At 40.5% G+C, this 14,553-nt stretch overlaps 1 protein-coding gene across 2 annotated transcripts in view; it reads right to left on the bottom strand.

Annotated features, from left to right (window-relative positions):
* Positions 1-765: 765 nt before the first annotated feature.
* Positions 766-14,553, bottom strand: part of Catspert (catsper channel auxiliary subunit tau) — a 97,001-nt gene continuing 83,213 nt past the window's right edge. For both annotated transcript variants that reach the window (XM_042260323.2, XM_042260321.2), the window contains 3 exons: positions 12,390-12,464; positions 6,167-10,696; positions 766-1,247 (listed from right to left, as the gene is read on the bottom strand). In XM_042260323.2, coding sequence (XP_042116257.2) covers positions 906-1,247; positions 6,167-10,696; positions 12,390-12,464 — 4,947 coding nt within the window. In that variant the 3' untranslated portion in view covers positions 766-905. The remainder of the gene's footprint in view (positions 1,248-6,166; positions 10,697-12,389; positions 12,465-14,553) is intronic.

Here is a 14,553-nt window from a genome sequence, read left to right as displayed (position 1 = left end):
TTAGAGTTTTGTTGTATGGAAAACTTGATTTACGTGGTGAAATGTTAGAAACACAGCCATGACAATGCTGTCAGAGTTCTAGTGAGGCGCAGGAGTTTGAGATTTCTCTAGGAAATCTATCTTTGCTAAATCCGGCCCGTGGTGTTTCTCTTTACCTGCTACCTCTCAATTCATTTCTTCACTCTCCTCTGCCTCACTGGAACTGCATTTCTCATGCGTAGCGTGTTTCCCTGGCATCTGGGGCAGAAACAGCTAAAATCTTTTTGTTGTTTTGATTTTAGTGGTGGTGGGAGGCACTTCTCACAGTTGACCTCGCTCCTGATACTCTTGCCAGCAGCTGGTTCTTCATTTTCTGAAGTCTTTACGAGGGTAACAGCGCTTCCTTTCTGAATGGTGGGAGCACATCTCGTTTTTGCTAGCTCAGGGCTTTTCTCGCTGTTCCTTTTGGCTTTTAGCCTGGATCCGTCACTCAATAAAATAAGTGCCTGCATTCTTTCTATCGGCCCAGAGAAGTGTAGACTGCTGGATCTCGAATTTAACTAGAGCTGAGTAAAGTAGTTGCTAAGCACAGATAGCTGCAAGTGCAGAACTGGCAACCTGGGCAGGCAGGAGTAACCAAGGACCACAGATGCTGGGGGAGCTAACGACTAGTTCACCCCAAGAGGGAAAAGCTGGGCTGCACAGCTTTGCTAATGAACATCAACTGTAGATACAGTTTTTAGTTTGTTCTGGAAGGTTTATAAACAAAAACACGTTTACACAGAATGTGTTTATTTTTCATTTTAATCATAACAAAATGGTCTCACAAGATGAAATTTCGTTGTTGACTTCTATCACGCACAAGGATAGATCTCCAAACCATTTTGTTAATGGAGAAATTATATTCTGACTGGTGGCCTCACGTATTATTCTGCAGTGTCTAACATCTGGATAATATCATAAATGAGCGGACGCTTTTCAATATTCTCTTTTAATTTTCTTTTGGACCTCACTTTCCGTATGTCGTACTCTGGGGTGGTGTCATGGATATGAACTAAGCCCGCCGAGACCATCCGAGGACTTGCGAATTTCCCGGTGACACTTTCCCGTCGCTTGTTAGACTCTGGAGCGGTGGATGGTCGTGCGCAGGGTTTTGCCTGATTATAGGAGTCATCTGGACTCTTGCCTAAAAGTCTCGATCTGGATTTTGAGTTTTTAGGACGTTTAACTGAGGGTATTTGTAAATCGTCGAATCTATCCAAACAATCCTAAATATTGAAACAAAACATCAAATTGGTAAGTTAGGCTTCTTAAAAATACATTTTAGCCGGGCGGTGGTGGCGCACACCTTTAATCCCAGCACTCGGGAGGCAGAGCCAGGCAGATCTCTATGAGTTCGAGGCCAGCCTGGGCTACCAAGTGAGTTCCAGGAAAGGCACAAAGCTATACAGAGAAACCCTGTCTCGAAACCCCCACACACAAAAAACAAACCATTTTAACATTATAAGAAGTAATGCTTGTGCTATCAGCAGTTAACTGAATGCCCTAATGTCTCTTAGGCAGTCCCAGTGCATTCCATATACCCAGTGCTTCCCATCAGACACTCCCTTAGAAATCATGTTCACAAAAAACGAAAACCAACTTACCCCTTTAGAGGACTTGATGCTTCAAAAGGGTGAAGGACATGAAACTGAGACCCAGACACACTTAAGGGGCTGTCCTCTGGGGTCAGACACGGGCAAAGCTAGCCAGCCTAGTCTACAGTTCTTCTATTCCAAAATGTCTTTCCCATGACCTCAAATATAAATTATAAACTTTGATATTTTACTTTTATATTATCTTAACTTTTACCATCTCTACAAGTTACTTTAACAACTAACTTTGTTAGTATATGTATATATCATATATATATTATATATGTGTGTGTGTGTGTGTGTGTGTGTGCATAGATACAGCATAACATTCAAGAATATGATTGTAATGTTTGTATGGGACTGAATATTTGTATATAGTCCAAGCTGACCTCTTACTCTAAATCTTCCTGTCTCAGTCTCCTGATTGCTAGAATTCTAAGTGTGTATCACCACACCCAGATTGATCATTATGTTTACATTAAAGATAATTTGCCAAATGTGGTGGTGGTTTAGGCCTATAGTCCCATCACTCAGGGTAGAGGAAGGGGATTACCATGAGTTCAAGAACACCCAAATAACAAGAGGAGAAAGTAACAGTTCTCTCCTTGTACATTTTATGGCTGTCTTAATATGAAGATCGAGATGTACCCCTAAAGGGTATGGAGCCATTAGCCATGCAGTGGTGTAAGCTAGTTTATTCACAGTTCATCCCGTTGGGGGGGGGGGGGTGGCACACGACAGCCACTCACAGAAATGGATGTTTTGATGGGAAACAAGGCAGGAGTGAACTAGTTGAATTGTAGGGTCATGAAGGTTGGGTAGGACTAGTAAGAAGTGACTAGTAAGACTAGAGAGATCCACAAAAGGAAGTCTGCTCCAAGAGTCTAAACTCCAATTCTACTTACTTGAGTTTTTGCCTGGGTTTGGAGATAACAGGAAGATACTCCTCCCTCCCTCCCTCCCTCCCTCCCTCCCTCCCTCCCTCCCTCCCTCCCTCCCTCCCTCCCTCCCTCTCTCCCTCCTCCCCCTTCCTCTCTCTTTCTGTTTTTCTTTTTGAGACAGGATCTTATACTCTAGCCCACACTAGCCTGGAGCCCACTGGCTTGGAACTCACTTTGTAGCCTAGGCTAGCCTAAAACTTGACATCATCTGGCCTTTGGAGTGCATGGTGTAATCATGGCAAAAACTCAATCCCATGCCCAGTGATTCCTTTTCCTCTAATGTAGGTAGAGCAAGCAACCCAAGCTGATTCATAAGAGAGGTTCTGCTACATCCGTCAGTATTAACAACCCAAGCTGATTCATAAGAGAGGTTCTGCTACATCTGTCAGTATTAACAACCCAAGCTGATTCATAAGAGAGGTTCTGCTACATCCAAGTCAGTATTAACAACTTTAGCTGCACAGCTGCTAACCAGGGTGTCAGTAGAAGGACATGGGAACCACACCACTGGCTCAGAAGAAGTCCCTTCTGTTCCTGGATTTTAAAAAAGGATCTGCTGCTTCAAAGGGAGTGGGAAGTAAGAAGCTGGAAGCTAAACACCCTCAAGGAGCTGTCCTCTGGGCTCAGGTCCCAACAACACAGCTTTTCTCTCTCGATTGATTCGTTTCAGAAGTTCTTAGATTTCAGGAAGTAGAGGGGCATCTTTGTGATCGTCTGGCAGAAGGTCCAGTGCTATTCAATGCTCTTGTCCGTTAGAGAGAAAAGTTAGAAACACCTAGTCCTAATACAGGGAGATAACTGTACACTGTCCTCCCTTGCTCTCACAGAGAGGGCTGTGAGTGCTGGGGAGGTGCTCAGGAGGTAAACAAACCAAACCTGGGCATGGTAGTCAGCACCTGGAATCCCAGGGCTGGGAGACAGAAGAGGAGTCCTGAAGCTTGCCAGCCAGCCAGCTGGCCAATCCTAATCATCAAGTTCCAGACCAATGAGAGACCCTGTCTCAAACCAAACCAAACGACAGAGTGGATAGCACTAAGAAGCAACAGCCAGGGTTGACCTCTGACCTCCACAATATGTGCATATGTACCTGTATACACACAAACATGCATACACATACATGCACAAAGGGGTAAGAGATCATATATGCTTTTATACTATTTGACGTGAACACAATTTCTGCATTTGGAAAAAAAAGTCTAAAGGAACTTGATAGTTTTTGTTTCTTCAGAACTGAAACTAAATCTGTTCCTTTTCATAGCACACACATGCCTGTGTGTACACATATACACACATATACTAGCTCAATACTAAATTACTATATTCAGATAGAAAAATCTAAAATTAGGAGTATAAATTCTTATCCTACTACTAAGAAGCTGTTAGAATATTTACATTACATGTAATAGAGAGTTGTCTGTCCTGCCACTATGAAGTTATTAGCTTGTTTTATTGTATAAAACAATCTCAAAGTAACTTCTGAAATTAGATTTATTTTCCCATTCAAAGGCAGACTTATGCACATCAAGCTGCTGATTTAAGATCAGTTTTACATCGTAACAGTTTTCCAAATTATGAGTCATGCCCATTATACAAATTAACAGAGAAAGAATCAGAATAAATGCCTTCTATTTCTATATTTTCTTGCCTTACAATTTACACACAAAGCCTCATAGCCAGCTTAACATCCTAATCGTGGAACAGGAAGAGTTAAATTGGGGAAGGGTTGGGAGAGTGGGGTAGAGGAGGGATATGGGGACCTTCCTAAAAAAAAAAAAAAAAGTCGCATGGAAACCTATCTGCTTCTGTGTGTGTATAATGAAGTTACCTTATGATGGGACCTGTAGCGGGATAGCTGCCCCTACTAGATGCCATGGGCTAACAAATAAAAAACCTCATGCCAACAACATGTTATGCTTTTGGAGTTATTTACCAGTGCGGTCCTATAGACCCTCAAACATTACAGGCTAGTGCCAACGCTATTGGTTACCCTCCAGATTTGGCGATAAGACCATATTGCTGACGATACCACATACATGAGTCACAGAGCCTGGAAACTTCATCCCTATTAGCTAGGTTTCATAGTGCTGGAAGGTACTGTGCATGCTACCGGAGGGAAAAAATAGTCATCAGTCTTACCAGCTGTGCGCCCTGTAAGCTAGAGTAACATCTGCCAGGCAAGGCATGCCAACTGGCGCAATAGCAGCATGGACATCACGGAAGTAGCAAACCACTTTCTGTTTGGATTTAAAGCCCACTTGATAGATAAAGCCTCCAGCTGGCATCCTTGTCAGGTCAGGAAGCTATTCTTAGACTATTATTAGTTACTGCTATGTCCGTAGGTTAATACATCTCTTAAACCTCATCAGAGAAGCTTCTATTACTGTAGGTGGTGATTAACACAGAGATCCACAACTGGCCAAGGAGCAGAGAATAAGAGACTGGAGTGCTCGGCCTTATATGGACATTTATATCACATCCCCTCTTCTCAAGAGACTTGGGGATCATTGCAGAAGAGGGAGTAGAAAGACTGAGAGTCAGAGGCAGTGGGTGTGTCCAAGGAAACAGTGTCCTCAAGACACAGAGGACAGGCATGCATATGAAAGCACAGTGGTTGGGATAGCTTGTGCAAGGTCAAGCCAGATCAAAATCCCAGTGTGGAGAGGGTAGGTTGGAGAAGGAAGCCCCGCCCCTAGCCAAGGAGATGTTGGCAATTGATAGCTGCTAGGAGATGGGGAGTAAGTTTTCTTTAAGAATGTGGCCCCTAGTAAGTTGAGTAAGTTGATCACACGCCGTATCCATAGCTCACATGACAAATTGGACTTGGTGGGGGTGGGGGAGAGGACACAGCTTTAGTAGGTAGGGAAGGAAGGTGGATCTGGGAGGAGGTAGGCAAGTGAGTCTGATCAAAACACTATGTGAGTTTCCAAGAACTGAGAAAACCTAGAATCTCATTTTCAAGATCTCAGAATATGATACGGCAGAAAGGGTAAAGGACCAAACAAGCAGAGTTAAATTGAAAAGGTTCAATTCACAATCCCCAAGAGTATAAGCTATATATATATATATATAAAATTCCTAGCAGAGTCAGAGCTTCATATTCTTTACTGACAGAGATAATCCAGATAGCTGAAAAAGCCATGTATACAGTTCTATCTCTGGGAGAAGAAAATTTCACTTATGTTTCTATGGTACCTGGCCACTCATGGTTATGTAGGCTTTACTGCACAGAACCCTAGGCTATGGTCAGGATGGCCAGCCAGCAGGGCTTCCAAAGACAGGGCTGTGTGCCTGGGCTGCAGATTTGTCAGCCTAGAGAGCTTTCCTAGAGAAAAGAACATCATTTCCTAAGTCATGTACAGACAAGGCATCCTTTTCCTGATTCATAAAAGGCACTCTGGTTTTGCAATTGTATTTTGAATCAGTTAAGATATTTGAATTTCAGAATATTTTTAAAATGTGGAAGTCTGAATATCTTGGGGCTATTAAAGTTACACACACACACACACACACATACACACACACCTTCCTTTAGAAGGCATACATATTCTAAGGCAAAATTATTACAAAGTTTTGCCAAATACAGAAGAAAATAGTTAGGAAAAGCATTATTACGTGGATAGTTCTCCTCGCAGTCCAGTGGAGTAAGGTCCTTGGAACAGATTTCCGGAGATGAGGTCTTGCAGTGGGCAGCGCGGCTGGCAGTATCCTGACTATCTTGTGAAATGACTTCTTTGGTTTGGTGGTGTAGTCTCTTTCTTTTCTTCTGGACTTCATGCTTTCTCTCGTCAGTACTTCTGGGAAGAAAGATGGCCTGGGGTTTCTCTCCTCCTCTTTGAATCGGAACGCCTGCGATTCAGCCCCTCTGGCACATCTTTCTTTGCGGTCTTCATACGGGTTTATATAAAGAGTTTCCATTTCATTTTTGAATTGTGCAAATGTCACCAAGTGTTTTTTATTGTTATTATTATTTTCTTTCCACCTCTGGCAATACTGGTCTAATTTTGATTGCTCCCCATTCTCTGTGTTGACATAAATGAAAGTGTTAGTCCGCCAGGTAGGGAAGGAGAGCCTGTTCAGGTGTTCGTTTTCTCTTGAGGTTTTGCAGGTAGGAAGTTTTAGGTAAGGTGAAAATCCTGGATCAGGTCTTTCCTGAACAGCCAGTTTGCAAATGTTATTGTTATCCCTTTTCTCAAGCGCCTTCACCTTTAGTGTCTTTTCAAAGCAGAGTTTTGATTGAATTGGTTTTGATCTACCATCCCAACTGTATGGCTCTTGAGTATCTGTTTTGTAAATACAATTTTCTGCTTGAGGAAGTTGCATGAAACCATGGTCTTGCTTGTGTTTCTTACGGAATACATCTGCAGGTCTTTCTGGTGACTTATTTAATGCAACTGCCTGGGTATTTTTGTTGGAAGGAGGTTGTACTTTCATTAATGTTTTAACTTCCCTACTATAAAGATGTTTATGTTCCCAAGTTGTTGATGGATTTTCTTTTAAATTGTGTGAAAAGGAACTTCCTTTTTCTCCCTTTCTGGTCGGTTCTGTTTCTCCATGTATATCTTCAAGAAATGTTCGAAAGGTGGTATTTTGACCAGTCTTTGGATATTTCTTTTGCTCTTCTGAATCCTCCCTCATAAAGCAACTTTCATCTCTAAAAGGTGAATCTGTGTTTATGTATTTGAATGGCATGGGAGGCGAATTAAGTGAGTTAACTTGCTGGCTGATTCCCTTTAGTTGCCTCTCTGTCATTAGTCCTGATTTATGAAGTTTATCTATAAAGAGAACCTGAACATATTTGCTCAAATCAGCTTTTAGACTTAATAATTCATTTTCTGATAAAGGTTTAAGATAATTTTGTAGAGATTCGTTGAAAGGGTATTTCATGTTTAATTTGAGCCTTGAACCAAAACTCCCGCTGGCAATATCTTGCAGCCCGTGCAGAGCCTTCGAAGAGCTGTTACTCGCCACGGAGGACATGCTGGGACGGAGCGCCACACCATCCGTCTCATTGAATAAATTGCTTCCTGAAAGATTCTTCACAAAATAATTTTGGAGAATTTCATTTAGAAAAGATCTAAGCTTTATTTCTAAATGTTTATCTATGAAATGATGGTTAAAATTATTTACAAAGGACATGATTTCCTCGACAGTTTTGGAATACTTGTCCTGAAAAGAGCTTTGCTCCTTTAACTCTGTTTTCTCATTCATCAGATACAGGTTTCGGTAAATTTGGGGTAAGTCCTCCTTAGTGATGTGGCCTGCCTCTGAGAGCTTTTCTAGAAGGTAATGCTGAATGTGCTTGCTTAACTCAGACTTCATGTTTTTTACTTCTGACTCTGAGAGTTTCTCTAGAAACACACTCAGCTTCGGATCCAGAATGGGCTTCTTGTCTGTTTTGCCCGCTTTATTAAAATTCTCTTGCGTTTTCTCTAAGTGTTCTGTACCACGTGGTGAAGAATGTTGTGTTAGTCTGTCAAACTGTCTGTCTAGATACTCTTTTCTTTCAGACTGATTGTATTTGAAGAAATTTTTGAAGATACTTTTTAGGATGGATTTTAATATGACTGAGTCTGTGTCTTTAAGATTGCCCATTAAGTTACTTAGAGACTCGACAGCGGAACTGAGCCCAGCCTCCTCCGTGTCCGGACTCGGGTGTGCATTTGGGGAGTCGAACTTTCTCTCTGCTTTTGGGTAGTTTGGCTCTTGTGCTGATGTACTTTGGCTGTCTTCTGTGTAATCGACTGCATTCGCAGAGGTCTCTATGGGCTTAGTGCTAGGTGTCGTCTGTCTTGAAAGCAGTTTTGTTTGGCTTTTGACTTTATGGAGCTGCTCTGTGGGAGTCTGCAGCTTTTCCTCAGGAGAGGCTGTCTGTACGTCCAACAGAGAGCTCTGGTTTTCTTTATCTAGTTGTAGCACTTTGATTATCCCAGAATCTAACAGAGTTTCTACAGGAAACGACTGTATTATTGTGCTTATCCCAGATTTTGGCCGTGACAGAGGAGCTCCATTGCTTTTTTCTTCGTAGGTAAGAATCTGTGAAGATGTAGTTCTCTCCCAGTATGTGAACAGCTGGTCTTGTAAGGCCATCTGTGTCTCGCTCAGTACCGTTGCTCCTGTCTCTAGCTTCGAGAATATGGGTGCAGTGAATATCTGCTTAATGACGTAGTCACGTACACTGCCATTTAAACCCTGATCGGAACCTGATACTTCACTTACTAAATGTTTGGTCTTGAAATTGCTCTTTCTGTTCATTGGAAAGTGTATTTCAGCAGCCTCTAAGTGTTTGTCAGAGACAACTTCTATGTCTGAAGATGTTCCTGGCCCGCCTTCCGGAAGTAAATCTTGAGGAACACTTTTAATCACAGGACTTAAAGGAGCCTGTGAATTCAGAATATCTTTGGGTGAAAGCCAGCTGTTTATATCTTGGACTTGTTCAAGCACTCTGTCTTCTGTCCCACATGGTGGTCTGTCATGCACACCTAGAGGCAGAGGGGAGTTTTCCTGCATCCCCTCGGCATTGGGGCAGATTTCCGGGGTAGAAAACAACTCATCTGAAAGGTCTTGCAGATTTTTACTTAAAATTGATTTGAGTACTATTGACTGTTTTAAATTTTCAATATCAGAGGTAAAATTGATTGAGCTTGAGGGGTGATATATGCTACCATTTCCAGTCACTGATGATTCTCTGTGGCAGTTTGGTAAAGATACATCTGGTAGCTGTTCTCCTAACTTACTCTGCATATCTGAAGAGTCGACTGTGACGGTGACAGGATCCCATGCTAACATGTCCCTCGTAGCTGGAGTTTTTGCTGTGTTGGTAGTAAGATCTGAATTGACAGTAGGCTTACCACTTGGCAATTTATTCTTACTATCTAAAGATTTTGTTGAAATGATACTAGCATCATGGGATAACTTATTAGTATCTGAAGACTTTCTTGCATTGATACTAGAATCATGGCTCAACTTACTAGGATCTGAAGACTTTGTTGAAATGTTACTAGGATCATGGGACAACTTACTAGGATCTGAAGATTTATATCCATTTATACTAGGATTATGGGCCAACCTATTAGTGTCTGAAGACGTTGTTGTATGGGAACTAGGGCCACTGGATAGCCTCGTCTCTGAAGACTTTGTTATATGGGAACTAGGGCCACTGGATAGCCTTGTCTCTGAAGGCTTTGTTGTATGGGAACTAGGCCCGCTGGATAGCCTTGTCTCTGAAGGCTTTGTTGTATGGGAACTAGGGCCGCTGGATAGCCTGGTCTCTGAAGGCTTTGTTGTATTGGAACTAGGGCCACTGGATAGCCTCATCTCTGAAGGCTTTGTTGTATGGGAACTAGGGCCGCTGGATAGCCTCGTCTCTGAAGGCTTTGTTGTATTGGAACTAGGGCCGCTGGATAGCCTGGTCTCTGAAGGCTTTGTTGTATTGGAACTAGGCCCGCTGGATAGCCTTGTCTCTGAAGGCTTTGTTGTATGGGAACTAGGGCCACTGGATAGCCTTGTCTCTGAAGGCTTTGTTGTATGGGAACTAGGGCCACTGGATAGCCTTGTCTCTGAAGGCTTTGTTGTATGGGAACTAGGGCCACTGGATAGCCTTGTCTCTGAAGGCTTTGTTGTATGGGAGCTATGGCCACTGGATAGCCTCGTCTCTGAAGGCTTTGTTGTATGGGAACTAGGGCTGCTGGATAGCCTCGTCTCTGAAGGCTTCGTTGTCTTGGAACTAGGATCAGTTGACAGTTTATAATCAGATTCTGAAATCTTTGTTATGGTGATGACGGGATTACCACTTGTAAATATACTCTTCGTATGTGAAGTGTTTGTTGTGTTGAGAGTAGGATCATGTGGCAAATTGTTCTTCCTGTCTGAAGTCATTGTGGTGGTGGTAGTATGGTCAGGAGGCACATTATTCTTTTTGGTTACCATGTGGATTGTGATGAGGTTAGGATCGTTAGCCCAGGTTGTATTAGATCCTGCAGACCTTGAATGTTCTGGGTAAGGAGGGTCTTGATCTTCGTGCTCTGCAACTTCTGTACTTAAAGTGCTTGGATATCTGTATGCGTCTTGGTCTTTCTTCTTTTTGAATGACATTTTGCTGTTTATGTTCCTTAGAAAAGGATCAAGACCACCCTTGATGAATTTCTGAAAGTACAATATAAAAGAAAACAAGAAATTCCTTAGCACTTATTTAAAATTATCATGACTTTTCTAGTCAGTTTTTATAGAGTAAGTTGTCAACTTTTATAGAGTAAGAAGTCAACTTTATTTGAAAATACTTGAAGTTTGAGTGAAAATAATTTTTTTTTTTTGAGCTGAGGATCGAATCCAGGGCCTTGTGCTTACTAGGCAAGCGCTCTACCACTGAGCTAAATCCCCAAGCCTGAAAATAAATTTTTAGTGAAAAAAAATTTAAATTCCTAATTCTAACATATCCTTTCAGGTTTTTTTGTTTTGTTTTGTTTTTTGTTTTTGTTTTTGTTTTTGTTTTTGTTTTTTTTTGACTACTTGGAATTTTTCTGGTGAGGCACTGGCATTGCTAGCTTTTAAATTTACCTTTTTTGTTTCTTTCTTTATCTATCTATCTATCTATCTATCTATCTATCTATCTATCTATCTATCTATCTCTATCTCTATCTCTATCTCTATCTCTATCTCTATCTACTTATTTTTGAGATACAATCTTCCTGTGTTGCCCAGGCAGGCCTGGAATGCCCGGGTTTAAGGGATCCTCTTTCCTTACTCTGTCTACGGTGAAGTCGTGAACTCCTGGAACGCCACTGTAACTACTTCTTTTAATGGTTACAGTTGGTTGTGTCTATTGAGACAGTGGTGGTTAACACCAAGGTCAAAATCTCATCTGCTATAAATATTTACAATTTAGTAATAATTTCAGAATTTTAAAAAATGAATACAAGTAGTAAATGTCCATGATATTACTCTTTAAAGATCATCTTGGGGGCATATATCATCTGCCTTTAAGTTTGAGTTTCCACGATGAAGGCCTCTGCTCAGTCCTTAATATGACACAGTAGAATTGGGCTTTTTGAGTATGCAGAGATGGCTAAGAGAATAATGTAAAAATTTCTGGCTTACAGTGAAATTAACTATATTAAACTGAGATCTATATAGTCAATTGTTGAAGCAATCTTTAAAATGAAATCTGTCTATATATTATTAATTATTTTATTTATATGTGATTGCCCGCTGAGGGCAGTAGGGCTTGGGTCTCTGGAGCTGGCACTATGGGTGGTTGGGAGGCCCCAGATGTGGATACCCAGAACTAAACTCAGGTCCTCTGACAGAGCAGCCAGGATTCCATCACCCAGCTGGAGTGATAGCCCAGCTGTTAAAGGCTTCATCTTCTAAAATCTTATTCTTGAAGCCTCTTAGTTAGTCTCTTTGTGCAACTTCTACATTGTGAGATTGAAAAAAATGTAAAATCTGAAATAATCAACCTACTAGTTCACTGCAACTCAGCTCAAAGTGCATTTTAATGATTAATATATTATAATTATTTTTTCAAATGCTAATAGATACTCAGGTGACATATTAAGAATCTCTTGGTTTTTTTTTTTTTGTTTTGTTTTGTTTGTTTTTTTGTTTTTCAGAAACACATATTCCAAGATTTCATTTCAGACTGAAATTGATTAGGTCAAATGAAGCTTGTAAATGCATTATTTTTAAAGGTAGTTAGGCATTTCTAATGACTAGTTCTGGTTTGAGAAATACATACGTTATTTATGTATACTTACATATACATATACATGCATATGCAGTATTAGAGAACACTAGTAATCGAATAGAAATGGCACCAGACTAGGATCACAGGACTCACCTGATGTCTGGGTTTGAATTCTGCAGATTCCTGTCTGAAAACTGGTGTAGTGTACTCTTTTTGTGCAAAAGCCACCTTGTAAAAGAGGAAGTTTTAACTTTAGACCACTTATAAAGCAAAATACTTTCCAAGATCATTTTACTGTCAATACTCCCTAGAGGTATAAACATTGTTTAAAGCTAAGTAAGAGTTTTGTCTCCTAATTACTTTGCATTAGAGATTATCAAATATGCAGTGACCTCCTTTACCTGGCTTGAAGTTTAATTTGTCAGATATTACTACTCCTGTTTGCTTTTACACTCCATTTTCTTGGAATATCACTTTAAATCTCAATCTTTTTAGTCTGTGCATGTCACTGCGACTGAGGCGAGTTTCTGGCAGACAGCAAACACTTGCACCTTGATTTTTTCATTCAGCCAGCCAGTCTGCATATTCTAATTAGAGTTAAGACAATTTATTAAAATTCACGTACTAACTCTGGAGCTGGCATTACATGTATTTGCAGGGTCCTTGGATTCAAACTGGTGCACATGATTGCATAAGTGCTCTTAACCACTGAGCTATTTCTCCAACTTCCTCAAAATATTTATTGAATTTTTGTGAATCTAATATTTTGCCATTCCTTAACTCAATTATTTTCAGACATTGAACAACTACAGTAAACAAGTCCCTCTCCTAAGTTCTAACAATGGGTAACATTTAAGTATTGACCAACTGTAACATGCAGTATGTGCACTTGACTTGGAAAGACATCAATGGAGTTTATGATGCTTGCTTTCAAACAGTATACTTCATTAAAATGAGACATGTTCATTTAACGAGGAGTTCTAAGGCTTAGGCACGGTTGGCTGCCGTGACTCCATGTAATCAGGATTCATCCGTGTCTCCCATGTTGGCTGTCCCAGGCATTGTCTCTTTACTAGGTAGAAAAACAACCACCACTAGCTACTGACATAAAAGGATGAGGCTTTTAAATATTCTTTTCTGGTGGTGAGCCTGGCCTGTAACTGCTGAGCCCTCTCTCCAGCCCTTTCAACATTCTCATATAAATTATATGCTGCCAGTTTGTCCTGGTGACAAGGTAACAAAGGGGCAGAGACTGCTAATCCCACTAGTTACTGGAGTTATGTAATGGGTATTGTGGTGGTGTAATGGGTGTTAAAGACAAAAAGTATGTTAAATACTTGGATAATTTTGTTAAATGGCATTGAGACAATGAGATTCTTTTGTTATACATAAAAAAAACCCAAAAACCAGCCAGATGGTTTGAAAGCTAAACACGAGCTGGGTTATAGCTTAGCTGGTAAAGTATTTGCCTAGCATGTGTGAAGCCCTGGGGTCAATCCTCAGCACCACACACACAAAAAGAGGCAAACATAAAAAGCATATAATAGAAAAATCTAGAATACTGATGTCACCTTGGGAAGAAGAAATATCTTCTAAACAAGATATTAAAACTAGATATAAGGTAACAATCGTAAAGGAAAAGCTGCTAAATTTGACCCCATCAACATTTAAATGAAAAACTTTCAATAACCATCATAGATAACCAAGCATTGTATTTAGAATATAAAAATCACATGCAAATTAATAAGCATAAAACCTGATTTGTAAACATGGATGACCGTAAGCAGTCAAATAATAGAAACAAGGATAACATACACATGAAAACTGTCCACTGTCATTAATAATCAAAAGATGAAATCTAAGTATTGGTGGAATATTATTGTTGGTCATCAAATGAACAAAAAACTACAATATAGAGGAGGCTAATGGGTATTTTCCTACATTTGAGTACACACGCATGTTAGTACCTCCGGTTTAAAGGATAATCTGGCAGTGTCTATTGACATTAAATATACTCATATTCTCTGATACACTACTCCTATTTCTCATCTTGTGCTATATGCTCATGGAGGGGATCAAAGGGTACTTACCATTCAACAAATGCCTATAATGTTTCAAGTTCTTTGAAGTTTCTTGAAATGGGTGATAGCATGTGATATAAATTACTCAAAATTTTATGGTGATGAGAATAGAAGAATATGGATTTGAATCTAGGTATTCCTGCCAAACTTCTGTGATGACTTGCACAAAACCTGCACAAGATTGGACCCATTAATGCCCTGGCTAGAGCTAAAATGGAGGAGTACCTTAAGGGCAC

Source organism: Peromyscus maniculatus, chromosome 13 (genome assembly GCF_049852395.1).
Source record: "Peromyscus maniculatus bairdii isolate BWxNUB_F1_BW_parent chromosome 13, HU_Pman_BW_mat_3.1, whole genome shotgun sequence".
Classification (NCBI taxonomy): domain Eukaryota; kingdom Metazoa; phylum Chordata; class Mammalia; order Rodentia; family Cricetidae; genus Peromyscus; species Peromyscus maniculatus.
The sequence above is the reverse complement of the archived record's forward strand: the minus strand, read 5'-3'. Positions and strand labels throughout refer to the sequence as shown.